The 23,993-nt window shown below is 30.0% G+C and overlaps 1 protein-coding gene across 2 annotated transcripts; it reads right to left on the reverse strand.

Annotated features, from left to right (window-relative positions):
* On the reverse strand, positions 1 to 23,503 carry LOC129969262 (uncharacterized). 2 transcript variants are annotated; one of them, XM_056083735.1, is made up of 2 exons: positions 23,338 to 23,503; positions 1 to 3,609 (listed from the first exon to the last, which is right to left on the reverse strand). In XM_056083735.1, the coding sequence occupies exon 2, from the start codon at positions 3,506 to 3,508 to the stop codon at positions 3,092 to 3,094; it is 417 nt and encodes a 138-aa protein (XP_055939710.1). In that variant the 5' UTR covers positions 3,509 to 3,609; positions 23,338 to 23,503; the 3' UTR covers positions 1 to 3,091. The 2 variants fall into 2 exon arrangements, with proteins under 2 accessions (XP_055939710.1, XP_055939711.1); XM_056083736.1 differs by lacking the exon at positions 23,338 to 23,503 and adding an exon at positions 14,041 to 14,277.
* Positions 23,504 to 23,993: the final 490 nt, after the last annotated feature.

Genomic DNA, 23,993 nt, shown 5'->3' on the forward strand with positions numbered 1-23,993 from the left:
TTCTTATTCCAACCTTTATTTTCTCTTAATACAAATAATGGTATAGAGACGAAAGACTTATCGTTCTATTCACACATAAATATAGTACATCTTTCTGAATGAAAAATGAATATTCAATTCAATTTTCTTACAGTAATGTAAACGTGATATAATAACATTTTTTCTTACTGTTGCATACAAAGGATAGAATAGAGAATGTAAAAATACGTCATTTATATAATCTAATCTTTTCTTACATTCGTTTAGTTGCAGTTCTTACTAATAAACCAACAGGAATGTTCATGCTATCAAATATGTTTCTTCGCTGGAAAGCTATAATGACGTCATGACGTCAGCCATTTTGAGCAATTTATTTTTTATTCATAGAATACTTATATTTGAAAAAAAAAAGAAAAGAAAGAAAGGAAATGGGCCGCTACTTTAAGTCCTTTTCTAATCTTTATTAAATCTAATTGAAAGCAAAACACTAAATACATTTTTCCCTTATTAAAGTAGATTCAATCGGATAATTTAATGAAATCAATTAATTCGGGATCATTCTCTCATAACAAATGTCATTGCGTATGTTTTCTAAAATTCAATACTTCACGCTGTCTTACTCAGTGCTGTGAGGTTATGAGTATTGTTTAAGCATTAATTGGCTTCATTTATTTATTCTGCAAAATAAATATTAATATTGATTTGAATTACAGATTTGCTTTTTATTATTACTTTTTTACAGGTCAAAATATTTCAATAGAAAATCCAAAATTCGTATCAATTCTGAAAATCAGATGACGTCATGATTTGAATCAATAGACCGCACAAACAATCCTGTCTATTACAAAAATCTATCCTAAAAATGCAACTTTATTCAACAATTAATAGTCCTAATAATAGTAGAACGTGAAGTTAGTTCAACACTTAAAATAAAATTATTATATTTAGATCATACTGTGATTTGTAAGTGGGATATTTTTTCATAGAAAGAATTATTTATTTTGATATTCTTAAGATAGACGTAAGTTGCGGTAATAATAATCTCTTTAAAAATAATTTTAAAATTTAATTTCTTATAACATGTCCTATAAAATCTCAGTTTTTAAGTAAACTTTATTGTATTAAAATAAGAAATGGATTTATTGATGAAATGGAAAAATTGCACAATTATGGAATGAGACGAATTTATGCATAACAAAATTGTTTCTTTAATTTGTCTAGATACTTGTTCCGTATTTTTCTGTTGGAGAAAAATAAAATTTATGGCGTATTAATAATCAGCATTTTGTTTAAAAAGAATAAGCAACATTCATTACATACAAAATTCTGAAATATGCTATTTTTAGTGTTTCATAAGTTGATTTTTAAGTCACAAAATTTGACTTTGTATCATACATATTATTTAGCCCATTAATTATTTTTTGAAAGTTTTCTACGTTTAAAAGATGATCATCTTCACTACAGTCATGCCTTGCTTTTCATCTGATTTTAAAAATTTAATAGCTGTTATGTTCTCTTAATTTATGCCGAGGCACCCGTTCTGTCAATGGCTGAAGATTTCAACCAGTATCAACCTCAATGACATATAACGGTTCACAAGTTCTTTTTCTCTGTGTAATAGTCGATGTTTGACTTGATGCTTGCTTTAAATATACAAGCCTAAATAATTATATTTTAAATTCTATGTCAGTATATTTATTACTTTATAAATACATTCAAAATGCAATTATCTGCTCAGACGAATAACTGCATTCATTCTTTTACTACGAACCAGTAGTCTTGACGAATATCTACTTAATTCTTGAAGCAGAATATTCACTTGCACGAATTATAGATAATCTTATTATTTATTTTCCTTTCTACAGTGTTTTCTAATGATAAGTTCTGTTTAAATAAACTTCGAATAATAAATTTTTTTATTTCTCTGATTGTTCAAATGGATATAATTTGATTTATTGTATCATAATTTTATTAGAAGTTACACCGTGTGATCCAAATGGAAAAATTTGTTAAATTTTGGAAAATTATGAGCGTGAGCAATTTAACACGTTAAAAACACATAAATTTGCAAATAAAAAATTGTAAATATGACAATATTTGTTTTAGTTTCGGAAAAATGGTGAATAAATTTTTAATGAATGTTCTAATTAAAAAAAAAATTATATTGTGCATTTCTGTTCTTGGAACTATTTCTAATTCAGCAAATTAATCAATTTTCCACTAACTAGCTATAACAAGTGCTATCTGGAACATGTATAATAATGTAAAGCACTGAGATAGATTTGTTATATATGTAATTAATTAGAATCTGTTTAAGTAAGCACTATTTTGTTCATAATTCAAGAATATATATTTTTGTACTTAAAACCAATTTGAATTCCTTACATTATAAAATCACAATGAAATGAAGCTATATATATATATTTATTTATCTAAATGACTCTACTGCATCGTAACTTAGAGCGTAATGTAATGATTTCTAAACGCTGTCGATCAATGGCGATAGTATCTTGATTTCGATGCAATAATCATATATAATATGCAGCGCCGCATGGAGGTAGATGCAGCAAGTTTATAGACACAGAATGCAAAATGCCATGGAACATTAAAGTTACCTCAATAGTAACTACATAATCACAAAAACTCACACAAAAAGAATCTTGAGAAAGGCCCAGGATAAACAAATTCACTCACAATCTGAGACATTAGTATATGAATTCCAACTTGAAAAATATTCTAAGGTGAACAAGACTAGATTATTACTTTTTTTTTGGTTGTTAAACTTTAATACATTTTTATGAACTTCTTGGATTGCAATTACCACAGATGCAAATCACTGCCTGGACTGCTGTGCAACAACTTCCGAATATGGCAACGGTGGTGTTCTAGCCAGAACTTTGCGACTCACACACAAAAAAATCATGAGCAAGGCTCAGGATAATCAAATTCACTCACAATCTGCGGTGAATTTGATTATCCTGAGATTACGATTAGTATATAGATTTCAACTTGAAAAATATTCTAAGGTGAGCAAGACTAGATCATTTTTTTTTGGTTGTCAAACTTTAATACACTTTCATATTTCATGAATTGCAATTGCCACAGATGCAAATCACTGCCTGGGGGGCTGCTGTGCAGCAACTTCCGAATATGGCGGTGGTGGTGTTCTAGCCAGAACTTCACAACTCGACGTCAACCCCGGTGGATCACGTGCAATGGAACCATACAGCGTGGTATTGCTGCGGGTGTTGATGGGACAAGGTGACGATGCACGTCTGGCAGCCATTATTCTGATTTGGTTTCTAGAACTGGCTATTGCAGACAAATCCACGATGACTGGCAAGCCAGTCTGCACGTCGATGGTGCTGATGTACCTTTCATGCTGGGGCACTGTTTGAGGTATGAGGGTGACGCATGCCTCTTTGGGACGAGCGAACTGCTTGCAGCACCACGTGATGAGAAGGACTATGAAGAGGAAGATGAGCAGAACAGCGAATGCGGCTGCGACGGGGTACGATTCAGCCGCCATTTCGGAATCGAAGAGATGGGAGGGGATGAGGAACGTAATCTTGAATGCCTTTTGCTTTCGAGTTCTTCGTCAAAGATTTCTCCGTCAGGAAACGGAAAGACCTGCAAGGAATATTAAAATATTTTTGAGAAAGGAATTAAAATATAAAAAATAAGTGATCTTTGAGAATTTGAGAAACAAATTTTAAAAACCAAATTTATTTTCTGATTATCAGAACAACTTTCTACCTCACTCCTGCCCAGTCATTTTTTTGGAATTCGGTCCCTCTTTGCATCGTACTTCGGAATTTTCAACAATTAATACAAAAATAGCATATAGATTAAGTAAATGTACTTTTATATGACGTTCAAGAAACTACTTCAAAATAAAATTACAAAAGTAAGAAATGAGCCAGAATCAAGCCCTACCGCACTGCGAGAAAGAATCAATTCAATCTTACAATATAATAGAATATATTTAATTTTTGATTATATTTTATATTCAGTTTTGCTTTCTAGTGTACAAAATATAAACAGTGTTTATTGTAGATGTTAAAAAGTTCGAATTCGAAATTTTGACGAATTTTTTCGTTTTGGGCATCATAACTCAAAAATACTTTGAACTAGAATGGGGAAATTTAGTAAATGATTTTTTTTAAACAAATCTGTAGATTTGTGTAGATTTTTGAACGAAATCTATTCAGAGGAAGTCTCGAGTGTTCTGTGCATTTACTAAAAAAACCTAAAGAGCTCGACAGATGAAATTATATATACAGGTTTAATATCTAAAATATAGGTTTTTATAAAATTTTCAACCATATTTATCAAAAAGTTGACCGTCTGACAGTCAATATTTTCACAAACATGTAATCATTCGGTAAAAATCTTATATTATTATGCATATAATGACTATTATATTAATGCTATTTAAAATTCTAATTATTATGAAACAAAACTTAGGAATTAGAGATCATTACAATACTTACATTACAATAATCTTCCTTAAATCCAAATAGCAGAAATATATGTATATTTCTGCTTTCTGAATTCTTATTATAGAATGTAAAATGTAATTCTTTTTGCTATGTAGATTTCAATATTTTAAATCATTCATAAGAACAGTTAGAAATTAAAGTGACTACTTTGGTTTCAATAATTCATGTAGAGTTTTTCCCCCCTCAAGTTTTCAAGTAATTTTAATCTATGTTCAGGAACGTTTTATTAGTCTTCTTTCCCTGACTGTTTGATTTTTAAATCACAGTAACTGAATTTATATCCTTAACAGGATTTTTTCCCAATATTATGACAGCATAGATAAAAATCCTTCAATGTTTTTAGAGCATATTTAAAAGAAGAAGAGAAACCTAAAAAAAATCTCCTGTCGTGCGCATTTAAATTGTTGCCAAATTCATTTACGATTTCAATAAAAGCAAATATTTTTAGTTCGCTTGAAAGAAGAGCAATCGGTTGTAAGGCGTACAGATACAAGTTCAAAGAAAACAATATAATAAAGATGAATGTGTTATGTGACTTACTGCTTGCGTGTTTAAGCTCTACAGGCAAGACTGTTTGATTTAGAGCTATCATATGTTTACTGTAGACAGTAAAAAAGCTTAACTAATATTAATTAAAGTTTTGATAAAAAAACACACAACATTTTGATTTTTTCCGCGATAACTTCCGAAAATATTTGTAGCATTTTTTTTTTTTTTTTTTTTTTTCATTTTTGTTGATCTGGATCTGGACTTAATCTATTATCTTCCCCGCGTCAGGCATGCTTATAATAAAATTTTTGATTACTATGTTTACTTTTACTTTTGATTTTAATTACAGTTGGTTTTAATTTCAGAACTAAGCAATGCTGAATATTTTTACTGTTTGCACATTTGAAACATTTTCAGAACATTCTTATTTTAGCTTGGCATTTTGTTTCCCTATTGTTGTAAATTTAAATGTTTTTTAACGAACCAGAGAAATATTTACTGAAGAATTTTCTGTTATGTTATGCAAATCATAAAATCTATAATGTAGAGCATATAAACAATCTCCTTATGTTCTCATATATTTTTTTACGAACGTCTTCGATTCACCAAGCATGTTGTTGGATTGGATGAAGCTTAATCACTTTCTTTTTCAAATTAAAGCATACATTTTATTCGAGATGACAGAAAATTAAGAATCCTCGCAGCACATTGATGCGTAAAGTTCCTAAAATAGTACACTATACGGCTATCAAAATTTGAAATTCAGAAATATTTTGTTGAGGAAGACATAAGAATAGGTTACTTACGAAAGATTCAATTGAAATTTTATGCTAATAATAATTCTGTCAAACCAATTGTTTGCCAAAGATGGCGAATAGACGATGAAGACATTTTTTTTACATCAAAATGATAAGAATGAATTGGCCTCAAAACTAAGATGAACTCTGTTGGAAGGCACGACATATTAAGATAGTTTTGTTGTGTTTACCTATTTAATGGGATCTTCATTCATTTGGAGTTTTTTCATTAATAATTGCGTCTTTTTACATTCGATTACAATAACAATTTGTAAAAACTTTTTTGTCTTTTTCCTTATGTCTTTATTTTCATCTTTTATTTAGTTTTCTCCAAAATAAGTCACAAATTGAGAACCAATGATAAAAAATTAAGAAAAGGCCCAGATTAAAAAAAAAAGGAAGAATGATAGCATTATATATATATATATATATATATATATATATATATATATATATATATATATATATATATATATATATATATATATATATATATATATATATATATCGCTAACGTGCATAGCACAGAAATTGGTATTATTACTTATTGCCAAATGGCAACAATCAACTGTAAACAAACGCCCTGCGCAAATGCTTTAGACTGCTTCACTGAATGTTTTCGCAGCTGCGCTTAATTCAACACTTCGCTTTGCTAGTTAACAGAGCTGCAAAATATTATATGAAGTCCTCGGGAAAGAGTTCGCCGAAAACTCCATTCAGTAAGAAGAAAGGTGATGAAAAATAAATCAAGATGATAGAAAGAGGTATCAAATATAAGTTTTAATCGAACGTCAAAATAAGTTGACTTGTTGACTGAAGCGTGAATCACCTGTGATTCATACCTGCAATCTAATTAGATATAGATAGTTCGAATATCAGGCATGGGTCGTGGCAATAAATGTGTTTACCAAGAACCCCAGATATCTAATCGCTATAACTTGCCCATGGAAATTGTTCATATCATCGAAAATTATTATCTCACAAAAAAAGATATTTGCAAACTCAAAAAAATTGTCATTTTTATCTTATCACTACACTACCGAACAAGTAGGATTTTCATTTTGGTTCTTATTTAGCAATATATACACTCTTTTAATTTGCACTCGCATTAATTTATAGCACACCAATTCATATATATATATATATATATATATATATATATATATATATATATATATATATATATATATATATATATATATATATATATATACAAAAGTATTAGAATCAAGTTAATAGGAAAAACAAAAAATCAAAAAAAAAAATTAAACCAAAAAAATTATAAAAAATATAAAAAAAGAATCCGGCCTGAAGACTTTTTCAAGGGTCACCCTCAGGCAGGGATTCAAAGAAAGGGATTTTTTCTGTGAGGAAAAATAGACATTGTCTAAAAATGATTCCTCGTGACCCGAAAATCCCCTGAAATTATGCTCAAGAGATATACCATTTTAACAGAAAGGAAATATAAAACAACAAATAAGAAGAAATTAACCACAACAAAGTAAAAATACAATAACAAAAATAACAATAAAAACAAACAATAGCACTAAAATTAAAAATTAAAAACGAAAAGGCCAGTACATACCACTAACAGTCAAGAAAACTTTAAACTATTGATTGTGATTCCCTGTTTTTAAAAAACTAGCGGTAATTATGTATTTTTTTATTTCGTTTTTTAATGTTTTACTAAAATAAATCCCACGTTCTTTAGATCTGTCAAAATCAGTATTCATTTTTAGTTTAATTTCCTTTAAAATTCTCACTTTCCATTCCCCGAAACCTTCCGCAGGCCAATTAGATCTAAAGAACGTGGGATTTATTTTAGTAAAACATTAAAAAACGAAATAAAAAAATTTAAAAGAAAAATTTGTTATTACAGTAATAGATAAATCAGCAAATAATTTCTGTTTAATTTGTAAATATTATTATAAAGAACTTTTAATTAATGAATATAACTCTAATGCAACTTATATGTTAAAGAACACCGGGAAAAAGGAATTAGATAAAAGAATGCTAGCTTTCGCAAAAAAAACCAAAACTAAGACTTGCTCTCTTAACTATCCTTATTTATTCCCAACAGTTAAATTTCATAAAAATCCATTAAAATTCAGATTCGTAACCTGTAGCACTGGCAGTTATAATTACTATACGGGTAAACATTTCTTTAAATACTTAAAAATTATCCTGGACAAAATAAAAAATGAAGACAACTTTATTATTTCTAGTAACAAAGAAGTATTGGATTTTCTTAAAGATAACAACATTAATAAACTTAATACTTTTGATTTCGAAAATTTATACACTAATCTACCTCGTGAAAAATTAATAAAGGTCTGCACTTTTATATATGACGAATATTTAAATGAAAATATCATTCCTAAAAATAACTGGCTTCAGTTATGTAATTTTAATATTACTGAAAATTACGTGTTTAATGGTATTAATTTTTATTACAAGTCAAGGGCATTCCAATGGGAACAGCTTTCTCAAGTGCTTTAGCTAATATTTTCCTGCATTACTATGAGAAAAAAATAATTAAATATAATTTAATAAACGGGTGGAGATATATTGATGACCTACTTTTGATTAACTTCGACAATACTAATATTATTACTAATTGCTATCCAAAAGATTTAATTCTAAAAGATACAAATAAAAATCAACTTGAGGCTACCTTTCTGGATTTAAAAATCGAAATTGCTAATGATAAAACAATAGTTGGTATATACGATAAAAGGGATGATTTCAACTTTAAAATAACAAAACTATGTAACTACCATTGCAATCTAAACTCTAAAATTTTCAAAAATCTAATTTTCTCACAAGTTAACAGGATCAAAAGAGTTTGCAATAATAAAAATTCTTATATTGAAGCATCAAACAACCTCCTTAAAAATTTAATTAAAAATGAATTTCCTAGAAATTACTGAAATGTCAATTTTTTAATTAAACAAGGTATGGTTTGGGATTAATCCTTTGGCTTAAATAAAAATAGAACTTTCCTTGCATATTGGATTACTCAATAGATGGCGCTGGGTGCCTACATCTGTTTACATAATTTACCGCTAGTTTTTTAAAAACAGGGAATCACAATCAATGGTTTAAAGTTTTCTTGACTGTTAGTGGTATGTACTGGCCTTTTCGTTTTTAATTTTAATTTTAATGCTGTTTTTGTTTTTTTGTTATTGTTTTTATTGTATTTTTACTTTGTTGTGGTTCTTTTTTTCTAATTTGTTATTTTGTATTTCCTTTCTGTTAAAATGGTATATCTCTTGAGCATAATTTCAGGGGATTTTCGGGTCACGAGGAATCATTTTTAGACAATGTCTGTTTTTCCTCACAGAAAAAATCCCTTTCTTTGAATCCCTGCCTGAGGGTGACCCTTGAAAAAGTCTTCAGGCCGGATTCTTTTTTTATATTTTTTATAATTTTTTTGGTTTAATTTTTTTTGATTTTTTGTTTTTCCTATTAACTTGATTCTAATACTTTTGTATCAATTCATCTGTGTTTTAGAAGTAGCTGCAATTGCGCTCTCTAAATACTATGAAGTTCTTTTTTTGGTTTTAGTTTAAATAGGTTATAAATTTTAGTTGCGATTTCGAAACTGTTTTTGTTTCGTTTTCATTTTAGTTTCGTTTTCAAACTTTTTCTTACTTAAGATTGGTTATATATATATATATATATATATATATATAAATGTAATGATATTTTATATTCTAATTTAAACTTAATTAATTTCTTAATTTTTAGCTTAATTTAGCCCATATTGACTTTATTCAACAATGTTCTCTTTGTTTCCTGATCCAATTCTACCATTTTTTATTTTATTAATTCAACACAAATTCTAAAATTGCTGAAGTCTACAAGTTCCCACACTCCGAGTGAAGGGATAAAAAATGGTCAACCTAAGTGAATTCTTTTAAAAATATACCTATGATTCCCTTACCTAAATAGACACGTGTAAAGAATCCCTATCAAATTTCACATTATATAATCACGGAGATAAATATTTCATTAGTTTTTCCTCTTTTCTTTCTTGTGTTGTTCTGTGTTGATGTACCTCGTCGCTCCTGCTGGTACATAAATTATACCTCCCTGGATGGAATAAAAACGAAGTTTAAAATTTGAAAGTGTCTTCTCTCTTCGGCCTCTGTTTAAAAAATTATGTTTACATATATATATATACAAAGTAAACACATATTTTTGTAAGCAGTTTCTAAACCGAATAGAGAGAAGACACTTTGAATTTTTAACTTTGCTTTCTTCTATCCCGAGAGGCATAATTTATGCACAATAAGCGAGGGCGAACTGATGTCCGTTCACAAGCGATAAAAGCGAAAAGAGACGGAAATATTTATCCCCTGTTATTATGTATTATGAGATTCTGATAAAGATTTCTTTATAAATGTCAATTTAGGTAAGGGAATTATAGGAACCTTTTGAAAGTATTTGCTTGGCTTGATAGTTTTTTATCCCTTCTCTCGGAGCGTGTGAAAGTGCAGATTTAAGTATTTTTATAGAGCTCGTGACGCATTAATTAAATAACAAAAGATGGAATTGGATCAGGAAACAAAATGAACATTTTAGAATGAATTCAATATGGACTAAATTAAGAAAAAACTTCGGGCATTTATTAGAGTTTAATTTAGATTTAGAGATACCATTACACACACACACACACACACACACACACACATACACAATTTGTTTAAAATTATTCATTTAATTCAGATTAATTAATTCATTTTATCCATGTTGCTAATGCAAAAGCGATATAAAAGCGTGTGATTACACCTGCTAAATAGTAAAAGCGCATTATTCCAGTGGGGCGCAAGAAAAATTAAATACCTTTAATACAATAAAAGCTTTCTTCCTTTATAGTGCGAATCACTAAACATTCTCAACCAATAATTAGATCAAGAAACTTTATAATATATTCAACAAACCTACAATAAAACATATTTAAGAGTTTTTTACTTTCTTGTATATAAAGCATACAAAGAGCAATACATATAATTGTAAAGCATACATTGTATTGGGATTGTCAAAAAATTCGAATTCTAGATTTAAACGAATCGTATCTAAATTTAAACGAAACGAATTACAAAACGGGGAGAACTAGATGAACAATATTTGGTACACAGATTTAATATCTAAATTATAGATATATAACTTTGGGACCAAATCAATCATGGGATTAACTGTCTGTTGGGCGATATTTTCATAAACATATAACCTCGATAACTATAAAACGCAATATCGAATTCGATAAATGATTACTTGATTACAGTTGAAGTTCAATGTCAAATTCTAATTTTAATAGGTCGAGGATTTAATAGCAAAACGGAGAAAAAAACGAATATTTGGTTTTGATACTTTTGTGTTATTATCAGCAATTGAAAACTTCGACTATCTTACACTAGTAGGCTCTTTCATACCTACTGCTCGTCAATGGCATACAATATAAGACAATTGCATTTATTATGGCATAATAACAAGCATGTTCATTAGAGAGCAGTAATGTGAAAACGTTTCGGGAAACCACTCTCGCTGGTTTTCTTCCTTATTTGTTGAATTCATTTACTATAGTTTATCTCTTATAAAATAACCGTATTCTGTAATATTATGACACTCAGTTTGTATCATGCCTTACTTCATTAATGTTTTCGTTCAGGTACTCGTATAAGATTTCTGGTAGAAAAGCGGAATCAGAACGCAATCTCGTTGTTTCTTATGGCACTTGCCACTGACAAGCCCGCTGCTTGAAGACAGCAATTTTAAGCCTGAGGGGGAGCGTCTTTCGTTTTTATAATAGAGCCAATTAGGGCCAAGAGTACGACTTAGCTACTCACGCATCACTCATTCGCTGGCACAACCCCTTCTTACAGGGGGGCACATTCACACATCTCACAGATAGAACAACGAAAGAACAACCATGCCCAAACCGGGACTCGAACCCGGGACGCCCAAATCCCGGGGAAGACGCGCTACTTCTATGTCAGGACGCTGGAGCGCTTTCTCAGTTCGGATTACCGGAAAATATAAGATAATGTAAAAAAAAGCATTAAAAAAATGTCAACAAAGCGCTGAATGTATCTACTTGTCTAGTAATATAACCATGAATTTAATATTATTTTAATTATATAATTTAAACTGTTTTTTAAAAACTATTATAATTATATAATTAAACCAAACTAAATACATTCAAAATAATCAAATAAAAAAAAAACTATTGCATCAATTTTAAACCTACAGAATATGATTTGACAATAACGTTAATAGTTTGATTAAACCTGTTTCTGATAAAGGCGAAAATAAACTTTAAATAATTCAGTGTCTGTCTGGCCTTTGATTTTGTTAATCTACAGGAAGTAAAACACGGTTAAAATGCCGAGAACGAGTGAAATTTAAAATAATAATAACAATAATTTCTTAAATTATTAAGAAACATTTCTGATTAAATCAATTTAGCAAAACTCGCCAAGTAATTTGAGATGTGACATTTGTTCTATGGTTTATTTGGCAAAATCAGAACAGTAAAATTTCGTTAAACAATTTCAACTGTTCATAAAGGAAAAATGTAATGGTAATTAAAAAAAAACTTGATAATTCTAAATGGTAAATTGTTAAATACAGAAGAAAAACAGCCCAATGCAAGATATTGAAAAGAAAATTTCTAGAAATAACAGATATGTTAATAAACCACTAAATGTATAAATAATCATCAGTTTCTATGTTTCTTTGATATTTTGTTACATGGGTATGTGTCTTTACTTTCTTTTTATTTCTTCATTATTTTAATTATTTTGTTAAATACTGTATTCGAATTATGCACTAAACTGCATTTATTTGTTTTACTTTTTATCGTCTTCTATTTTTAACTACCTCATACACTCATATATTGTATTCATTAATTACTAGTTTTATAGAAATTCGTTTTAATTTGAACTAAAATTATAAATTAAATATAAATCATTTAAGCAACCAACATATTTTATAAATTATTCCTCGTTTAAAATATAAGTTGAAGAAAAAAGAAATTTCTTTATCTTCTATTTAATAACTACAGTAGACTCCCGATTATCCGCGGGCGGGTTATCCGCGCCTGCCGCACTAAGTTTTTTTTTTTTTTTTTCTTTTCTTCCAAGCAAAGAGAAAATGCTTCCAAAGCAAGAAGCAAATACAAATGACTGATTTCTTCAAAAAGGTGTAGTTTTACAGTTATGCTTTTGTAATTACATAATACATTACAGTATTAAAACAGTACATATATATTAATTTTTCTGTGTATTCTTGACACCTCTCGTAAGTACAAAGCACTTTTCTGTTTTCATTAACAAAACGCTTTTTAGGTTAGTTTTGAGTGATATACTAAGCTTTAGTTAAACATTTCCTGCTGTTTATTTTACGTTTTATTGTACATGAAACGATTTTTCAAAGTTTAGTCTTACTGTTTTCTCTTTTGCTATACCCGTTTTTAGCTTTTTTCGGATTATCCGCGATTTTTGTTATCCGCGGCGGCCGCGCCACCCAATTCCGCGGATAATCGGGAGTTTACTGTAGGTTCAAAACACAGGTTATTAAAAAAAAAAAAAAAACTATTTTTTTTTTATACACATTATTTTAACTAGCTTTCTTTCATCTTTTTGAAGTGCAAAGTTTGTGACAGTTTTTGCATTCGTTTCTTGATACACTAGAATTTTATGTGTACTGGGTTCTCAATGATAATATGAAGTTTTGATACTTCCAAATCTTATTTATAAATCAATTGATTGATTGAATTAAATTTTGATTTCATATAGGCGATAACATCTGATAGTAGATTTAAGAGAAATTGATTTTATGATTCTATAATATTTATAATAAAAAATAATAAAGTTAAAGATAAAAGGAAGAAAATATTTTTATCTTTTACGCATTCTAGTAGAAGTTATCTTTTTGTTCCGGTTTTTCATTATATCATTAACATCTAATAAACCTAGACATACTGATAAATATAAATAATATAGCTTGTAATATAATATATGTAATATGTAATAATTTAGCTTATATATCATATAGTATACTATGTAATATAAATAATATTTATATAGTAAATATAAATAATATAATATATAATAATAGGTATATAAAAATGAGAATTTGTTTTTAATTCATTGATTTGGAAAACACTTATTATCTCAAAGTTTTTACGATTAAATGAAATGATGCATCGATGTAAACACAAAAATGTTCATCTAATCAGGTAAAAAAAAAAAGTAATAATACTTCACCTAATAGCAAAATATCGTCACCATTCACCCAGTATCTTTAAACACACATTACCAAAAGAAAGGTCTACAAAAGATAATTTTCCGATAATATCCGTAATTTGACACACATCACATAGATGCTGAAGTTGGCGAATTTTTGAAACCATGCACTTTATCTATCAGACGCATATTACGTGACTCCCAACTCTGTTTTAGAGTTGAAAATTTTGAGTTCTAAATCTCCCAAAGAAGGAAAAGCGTACTGTGATATTTTTTTCCTGGCGCTGTCACACGTCCTCAGTTATCTCTCTCTTTTTTTCTTTTTTTTTTTCAAGGTATAATGAACCGCTTGATAACAGAATCAGCGACGGACGCGGAACATAGCCCGATGCTCCCTTGATATTTAATTATCGATTCGATCATGCTTTTCGAAATGTGATTTTACTATTTTTGTTTGTGATGAAATAATTCAATCTGCATTTCCGTTCTTACTTTTCTTGGATTAATGCCAGAATATCAAACTGTTCCAGCTTTGGAGGAGGTTATGTCTGCTACGGTTACAACGGAGGGGTGGACAGATTAGGAGAATCTGTATCTTTTAAAGTTTTTTTTTTTTTTAAATTCTTGATGAATGAAAAATATCAAATGTGTATCGAGCCGGTGGGAGTAATCTACCCTCAACTCAGGGCCAGTGGTCTGATGATAAGGTCTTTTGCTTCGGAGCCGGAGGGTTTCATCGAAGAATCGTAGTGTAAGAGGTTCTGGGGCACGTTAAATCCGTCGGGGCCAAACGTCCTCCCGCTAGTGTGGTGTGATGTGGAAGTATGGAGAGGGAGGTGCCAGCCAGGTGTCGTCCTCGTCATCTGATCGCGGTTCAACATTTCGATGTCCGCCCCAAAATAGCTCTAGTGTTGCTTTAAAACGGGACGTTAATATAACTAAACTAGAAACTTCCCTCAACTCCATTACAGTATGGCACGTTTTGGGTTTAGCTTTGACATATGATGAAGAAAGTTGGATATGCATTTTGGGTTACAGCCATCCATTCAAATGAGTTCAAAATTTGTTAAAATCCACACTCTTGATGTCAAAACCACATCAGGAAATTAATTCAATCTACCTTGAAGTGCTTTTCAGTTATCTCATTCTAACGCTTGCAAATTGCCAGACAGACGGACAATCAATATTTGGTAAAAATTCGCGATTATTGTGATAAAACTGTAAGGCATAGTTCATCTATACAGCTTATTCTATTTTTGATCTAGTTATGTTGATTTACATTCGAACGCACAAACAGATATACGGTTTTTTTTTAAATCAAAATTTACAATTTTAATGTAAAGATTGCATACTGAATTTCATCCGTCTTGTTATTGTATATTTTTATTATTATTATTTCTTGATCGTCTTATTCACAAAAGATAAATGCAATTCTAACAATGAATTTTCCAGCTCGGGGAATTCTGATAAGTGGAATTAGGATGTTAGTAGGTTCAAGTGCGAAATTAGACCAGAAATTTAATTAAATTTAAATTTATCTGAACATATATTAATACATTTTAAGCAATGTGGAATATAGTTAGTCTCTGAAAAAAAAATATTGGTACAGTTTAATATTTGAAATTTCTTTTTAAATCTATAAGACGTGCCCAAACGAAGCTGTGATTATGGTTCTAGTAGCTTTACTTCAAGAAGTGAAACTTTCAGAATTTTATGCAAGAGAAATCTAATATAAATCAGTAGCAATGATGAGTCGTTGACTGAAATAGAAATAACTTCGCTTCATGGTTTCCTCTAAGCACGTCCACCCCGTAATAATCCAAGAACCGGACGTACAGACTTCCTATGAATAAATTTCGTTTAAAACTTGAGCAGATTAAAACAAAATTTGATATCAACAGATTTAGTATTAAGACCAACAACACATTTCATCAATCTAGATCTATCTCCATGTTTTAGATCTCAGGGAGGTCTAAAACATGGAGATACGTCAAACTTTCTAGCTCCATATTTCTTTTCTGATGGCACTTGCCATGGACAAGCTCACTGATTCTGAATGCAGCGATTTTAAGCCGAGAGAGAGCGTCTCTTGTTTTTCGTAGCGCCAACTAAGGCCAAGCGTAAGTTTTTGCTACTCACGCATCACATTCGCTTGCACAACCCTTCTTTACAGGGGGGCACATTCACACATCTTACAGATAGAACGGAAGAAGAACAGCCATGCCCGAACCGGGACTCGACGCAGTAGTTTTCAGGCAAGATAACTATCGCTTGTTGGTAAAGACTTCCGATGTATTCCATGGAAATTTAAAATAATTCATCACATCGATTCCAAAGAAAACGAAAAGTATTCTAAATTTTAAGTGAAGTTGTTACTTACGGCACTTGCCATAGACAAACCCTCTCAGCGATTGACAAATCAGCGGTTTAAGCCGAGTTTGTGCAGTAGCTTCTGAGGGTAAAAGCCCCTGCGCACCATAGGGTAGATGTCTGACTTCTTGCTCATATGAAGATGACACTCTTTTTGCAAGAGGAGCTCTTTCACACACCTCACAGATGGAGCACAGAGTAAAGAACAACCATGCCCGAACCAAGACACGAACTCGGGGCGCTCAGATCACGGGGAAGACGCGCTACCCCTAGACCAGGACGCAGGCAAATGAAGTTGTTCAAGGAGAATAGTTTCGTTGCACTGTAATATTTCTTTGGCTGTGTTTCACTTATCATAGTTCTATTTTCTTAATCAAATTTTATTTTGTTATGTCTCTTTTTACTTGTACTAACCCCTATTATAAAAAGTATTCTAAAGAAATTTAGGAATTGTTCTTAAATATTTCTTTAACTACAAATTAAAATTTGAAGCTAAGCTATAATAAGGACAAATTTCTATGCAGTAAAACTATGAACAATAAAGAGACTATCTATTTGTGATTCATATTTAGTTACTAAATACAAGCATTTTCACATTCGTGACCGTGCTGCATTTTACGGAATCATGTTTCCCTATCGGAAAATATATACAAATTGGATTGTTAATTTTAATTAGTAGTAATTAGTAGCATAATAAATGGCTTAGAATGCAATAAATAATTTTGAAGAAATGTAGCATCTCAATTTTTGAAACATTTTGTAGAAGTAACTACACCGTAAAATTCATATTTTAGACTTGGTCCTCCATTATATAGCTGAGTCAAAATTGATCATGCTATTGTAAGTAGGGTCAACATAAAAAGATTTGCAAACAAGTCGTAACTCTAAAATACTTTTACTAATGTAAAATATCTCAAATCTCTGTTTTGAAAACAAAATTATTTGTATCAACACAAAAGAATAATTGAAAATAGTAAAAAGAATAACTAATATATATAATAAGTTTCATAAACACACTTTCATCATACTATTTTGTATATAATACTAGCTGGCAGCCTGCGCGTTGTTGCCACAGAAGAAATATTTTTTTAAAATATCGTTTGAAGTTTAAATTAGCTATTTTGTTTAATTAGGAATGATAGAAAGAGTGATATTTATTTTCTTGTTGACAATGAATACATTCATGGAAATTGAATGATATATAAAGGAGAAGTATAAATAATATTTATTCTACTTTTTGAAAAGAGGAGATATAATAATTGTACTATGCCTATAACCACCGCGCCAGTGCCAGCAATAAGATGGCAAAGTTGTATCTTAATCGCTTGAACGGTACGGCGGCGCATTAGGTACAAAGAAACAAAAATTCATTTTTATATATTGGATGTGTTATGGATTTTCAAAGAAAATGATATTTATGAAATTTTTAGTTGCTCACGTTGGCATTGTTTACTTTTTTTCGGTTCCATCTGTTTTTATTGGCATTGCTGATCAAAATGATTTAAATATTAAAGAAAAATATTATGGTAATATCATTCATATTTTTTGTTTTACTTATTTTCCTTCCGTAAATGATTTCTTGTTTGTTAGTCTGTCGGACAGAAAATATATTATTTTCTTCAAAGTTTTCTATAACAAAACTATATTTTCTATATATTTATACACACATGATGCACATCTCATGTACATATCACGCCAATTTAATTTTTAAATCCGATGAACAATGTTTATTGTGGCTTGCAAAATCATAACACATCACAAAGCAAAACAACGTTTATTGTGTAGTTTAGTTTAGTTTAGTTATATTAACTTCCCGTTTGAAGCAACACAAGGGCTATTTTGGGACGGACCTCGTCATTTTGAACCGCGGTCAGATGACGAGGGCGACACCTGAGCTGGCACCCCCCTCTCCACATCACACCACACCAGCAGGAGGACGTTTGGTCATGACAGATTTAACGTGCAACAGACACGACGGTTCTTCGGTGGAATAGGGTCTCGAACCTGAAACCCTCCGGCTCCGAGCCGAGACCTTACCACCAGGCCACCGCGGCCTACGTTCTTTGTGTAAGCAACACATCACAAAGCAAGACAATGTGCTATTTATTAGATATTCTGTAGCATCCGCAATTACTTTTCGCAATTATCACGTGATTGGAGAGTCACGTGACATCTACCTACATTATATTTATAAATAGAATAGCATTTATCAGTTCTACATTTACTTATATAATAATTCACTCGCTGATGGAGTCATATTTTGAAATCGTAAATTCAAGGATATTCTTATTTTAAAAATGTCTAAATGATAATATAAAATCAAAATAGATATTTTCATAAAACAAATAAATATTTTTTTATTTAACAAAATAACAGCAAAGTTTACTTTTTTTTTTTTTTTTGCAAACATTCTTTTTTATTTAATTTTTTTTTTTATTTCCAAGGATTCAAATTTTTCTTTTAAAAGAACAAAGATATGAATCGATATATGTGAGTGTGATATCAGATGAAATTCTTCTCTTTTTTTTTAATATCTGTTCATGTTTGTTTGGTCTTTCCGTGCGTTGCTCTCTGAAAATCTTAACTATCCGATTTTAAATCTAATCAAAAGCTGTAAATAAAATTTTATCTATCAGTTATAACATTTAATAATCAAATCAGATCTTCAACTTTAAGGAGCTGCTTTTTACTGAAGTCAAGAGAATGAACTCACAAAAACACGAAGACTTATCAAAATAAGGAGAAATGTTTTGACCACAGAATTTTTGTTATACATTAATTAACAGTTCAATTTATTTAAAAATCATAATAATCAGAGAAATGTTAATTAGAGGAAGCTCTTTTTTCGCCAAGTTAGAGAAATGTGAAACTAAAAATAATTTGCTATGTATCTGCACCTACTTCTAAAATATGTATTTTATTTTTGTAATAATTGTTTTTGTGGTTTCTTATTTGTAATTGTAATTATATTTGTTATTTCAATAAATTGTTGTTTCTTATTTTCATTTTAATGCATAATCTTTTTACGTTTTTTTATACTTTACTTTTCACGTGTTTGCTATATGTTATTTAACCCTTTCAATACCTTTTTTCTTCCAAAATTAAGATAATTTAGGGTTGTAATGAGTCAAATAAAGTATAAATAGCTATATTCTGATAAAATAAAAACAAAAATTAACTATAGTAATAAAACATTTTTTGAGGCGGGTCATATGTGCCGCAGTGGTCTTTTTAAACAAGACACAGGCGTCCCATTGGGGTTGAGGTGACCATATAAAATACAAGGAAAAGTTGAGTCTCTAATTTTTATAATGTTTTAAAACAATTTTATTGCTAGAAAATTCTTACCAATTAGATATCCAACATTATTCATGATATTTCCATGTATGATACACTGTAAAATAATTTTTGCTGACTGCAACTTTATTCATGGCACATACAGTTTTCATTCGGGTTTCTTTATTACTAAGATGTGGTTAAAAATTACACTAACATATGAATGTAAACGCAGAAAACCATTGGGACATGCACTTCAATAAATTTCCCGCTTATTTATCCATTTGAATGATTTAAAAATATCAGCGGGACATATATGTCCCGTTGGGGCTCAAAAGGTTAACAAAGATTGAGAATCATTTTTAAATGTATTATAAAAGCTTAATGACGAATAATCATGGCTCACGGACAAAAATGTTTTGACCCACTTCAATATCATATGTCTGAATATCAAAATGTTGAACGCACCAATGTATAAACCGCGGTTTTCTTAGGAAGAAAATGGCGATAAAAAGGTCTTTACTTTCAAGATAACGCAGATTTGGGTTGTTTGCATTCTACTTAAGTTTCAAGTATTTATGTTCAAAATCAGACTCGTCGAATGGAGTGTATCGTTTTCAATTTGCAATGCAAGTTAAATTTTAACAAATGTCTTCGTAAGAAAAAGAAAGGGAAGGAATATGAGTATGACTACAAGAACACTTTAATTACTAAGAATTAATAAATAGTTAATCAATTTCTCCTTTTAAACCAATTACATTTTGTTGCCATTTATTTATGTTATTTGTATTTTATAAATAATTCCCTTTAGCGACCAGCTGGTTCGAAAAGAGATTAATGGTTGTTTAATTTTTAATTAAATATCTTAAATGACTTGTTCTTGTTCTTACTGACTTATTCAATAAAACATTTTTGATCTTCAGTTTTTGATGCAATGGGATTATATTGCAGAAAAAACTCCAGTGTTTAAAAATGGATGCGATTTTTAGCATTATATATGAAATTAAAATCTACAGTTCAAGTACAATAAAATTTTAATATATATATATATAAATCCCTGGAGGGATAATTTATGTACAAGAAAAAAGCAATGAGGCATGTCGATCCACAGATCGGAAAGAGAAAAGAACCAACCAATTATTTATCCCCATGATTATATGCTGTGAGATTCTGACAGGGATTTCTTTACACGTGTCGATTTAGGTAAGGAAATTATAGGAATCTTTTAAAAGAATTTGTTTAGATCGACAAGTTTTTATCTCTTCGCTCGGAGCGTGAGAATGTAGCATTAATTAAACAAAAAAGGTGGAATTGGATCAGGTAATAAGAGAACATTTTAAAATGAAGTTAATATGGGCTAAATTAAGATAAAAGTTAGGAAATTAATTAGGATTTATATATATATATATATATATATATATATATATAAATGCTTGATTCAGCGAAAAATGTTTTTTATTTTGTATTAATTGTAGTTTAATCACTTCTACTTTAATTTAAAATTCAAATATTTTACGGGAGCTGACAGAAAATAAGAGAAATTCATTATACAATGAACAAAACAGAATAAGATTTCTATAATATAATGAATTATATAACTATCAAAATTTGAAGCTTAAATATTTTGCTGAAGAAGCTATTTAGAGACTAAGTTATATAAAATATTTAATTGAAAATTTTAGCGAACGTTAATCACCTAAAGCTGCTAGTAACAAATCTGCAGAAATAAATTTATTTTAACAAACTAAATTAAAAAGTAAATTAATCTAAAATGAATAATTTACGTGTTGGTCCAATGCAAGAGTATTAATATGTAAAACTAAATTGACCGAGTTTTCTAAAAGAAGCATTTCGTAATATACACTGCTATGGACGAAAAATTCCTAAATACGCCAATGCCATTTTCTGAAATCAAACTTGAGAATTACTTCCGTTTAAAATCATTCCTTTCTGTGTGACTTTTTCATCATGTTGTTAGAAGTAGAATTTAGTTAAGTTATGTTAACGTCCAGCTTTAAAGCAACACTTGGGCTATTTTGAACCACGGTCAGATGACGAGAAGATGTCTGAGCTGGCATCCGCCTCTCCAAGCTTCCACATCACACTAGTACGAAGACGTTTGGCTTCGACGGATTTAACGTGTACCAGACCCGCTTGCACGACGGTTCTGCGGTGGAATCGGGTCTTGAAGATGAAACCCTCTGGTTTCGAAGCCGAGACTTTGCCACCAGCCTACCGCGGCCCGGTTAGAAGTAAAGATTGGATTAGTTTTTTTTTCTTCAAGGTTTGAGCACTTCTTTTTGTGTAAGGACTTTCCCATGAAAATAATAATGATTAAAATAATAACTGTTTAGTTCTGGTCAAATTGTAACAAATCAAATATCAGGTACTAAGTTCAGAAAATTAACTTGAAATATTTGGCATGAAAAAGCTTTTAATATTTCTCTTTAAAATGAAACAAGCTTCATATTTTAAGAGATATCGATTTTTTCCATTTAAGTTATAATCTAATCTTAAGTAATAAAGAGAATATATGTGTGTGTGATTTGAGGCTCTCGATAATTTTGACTTAGGTTTACAACACTTGGCATATACATAGTTAACAAGGTAAAAATATAAAGCGCTTTCTTTAAATTTTAATTAACTAATTAATGGCGTCCAAACTTTTCTTTTGGCGAACCACCAGCTGGTCGCGAAAGACGGCTAGTGTGGTTAACTAAAAATATACGTTATTTAACAATAATATATATATATATATATATTATTTTTATCTCTATATTCTCAAGAAAATGCTAATCGACAATAAAGAAATAAACGATATTTTAAGAGATATCGATTTTTTCCATTTAAGTTATAATCTAATCTTAAGTAATAAAGAGAATATATGTGTGTGTGATTTGAGGCTCTCGATAATTTTGACTTAGGTTTACAACACTTGGCATATACATAGTTAACAAGGTAAAAATATAAAGCGCTTTCTTTAAATTTTAATTAACTAATTAATGGCGTCCAAACTTTTTCTAAATTCTTCTTCTTTCTTAAATATTTCAAGTACACCTATTTTTTTTTTTAATTTTCAACAATATATTTCATTGTCACACTGAAATTCAAATCTTTTTATTGTTTCCTCACGAATTAATTCACGTGATTTTCTTCCGTTGTTATAAATAAGAGAAGAAAGATTCTTTTCTATATCTGTGTAATTTAAGAGGAATAAGAAAGTGAAATTGTAGTGGTGTGAAAATTAGAAGATAGACGAACCGGACATTTACGTTTTTAATAGCTCTGTGATGTCATGGGACTTGATTTCATTGAGATGGTTCATAAACATAATGAATAGAATGCAATATATGTAAGGTTATAAAATATCTGTCAAATCAATAATCAATGCTATAAGTATTGATACTCATCTTCTTAAGAGGAGCATGAGTATCAAGTTGTGCGATTGAAATAAACCCAATTAATATTTTTGGCGAACCACCAGCTGGTCGCGAAAGACGGCTAGTGTGGTTAACTAAAAATATACGTTATTTAATAATAAAAAATATATATATTATTTTTATCTCTACATTCTCTAGAAAATGCTAATCAACAATAAAGAAATAAACGCTGATCAAAATAGAAATAATAAGATAGAAGATACTTTTGAAAAAGGAATTTAAATTTTCTTACTGTTACTGGACCATCAAGTCATACCGTCCTCGGTACTTTTCAAAGTTCCAAGCCGCGACAAGACTTGCATTTTCATATTTCGTTGTATCTAGAAGTGTCTCGAAACTGACTGCGAACGGTGCTAACTGGTTTCTCTGGGTGCGTAGAAACACTCCAAATGGCAATCGAGATTTTATCAATTTCCGAACGAAAGAGATAACGATTGCACCCAGCGTTCAATTTCTAAACATCGGAATCCATTCAACTTAGAATCCGAAAACACAATAGTGAAAATGTCTGATTGTGTGTTTGCTTGTTTATTGGTGTGTGTGTGTTTTTCTAGAGCTGAACCATTTCTGGAAGCGAGTTTTATCTTTGAATATTTATTTCACATTTCAAGGTCAACTCGTGCGAACATTCATACATCTATATTTTTGTCGCAATGACGGATGATTTGACAAGAATTATGAAAGAAAAGGCTAAACAAGGAAATCAACAAATAAAGTTAAAATCCCTTCTCCTTCTTTCTGCTACACTGAAATCGAAAGTCGCCAACATGAATTTGTGAAGACTGAATGCATTTTATTGTGTCTAGAGCCTCCTTGAACAACACAAATTACTAAAATCACTTTTCTGTTTTAAGTACTTTATTGATATTGTCGGGAAATAAAATTATT

The sequence above is a fragment of the Argiope bruennichi genome, chromosome 5, assembly GCF_947563725.1.
Source record: "Argiope bruennichi chromosome 5, qqArgBrue1.1, whole genome shotgun sequence".
NCBI lineage: Eukaryota > Metazoa > Arthropoda > Arachnida > Araneae > Araneidae > Argiope > Argiope bruennichi.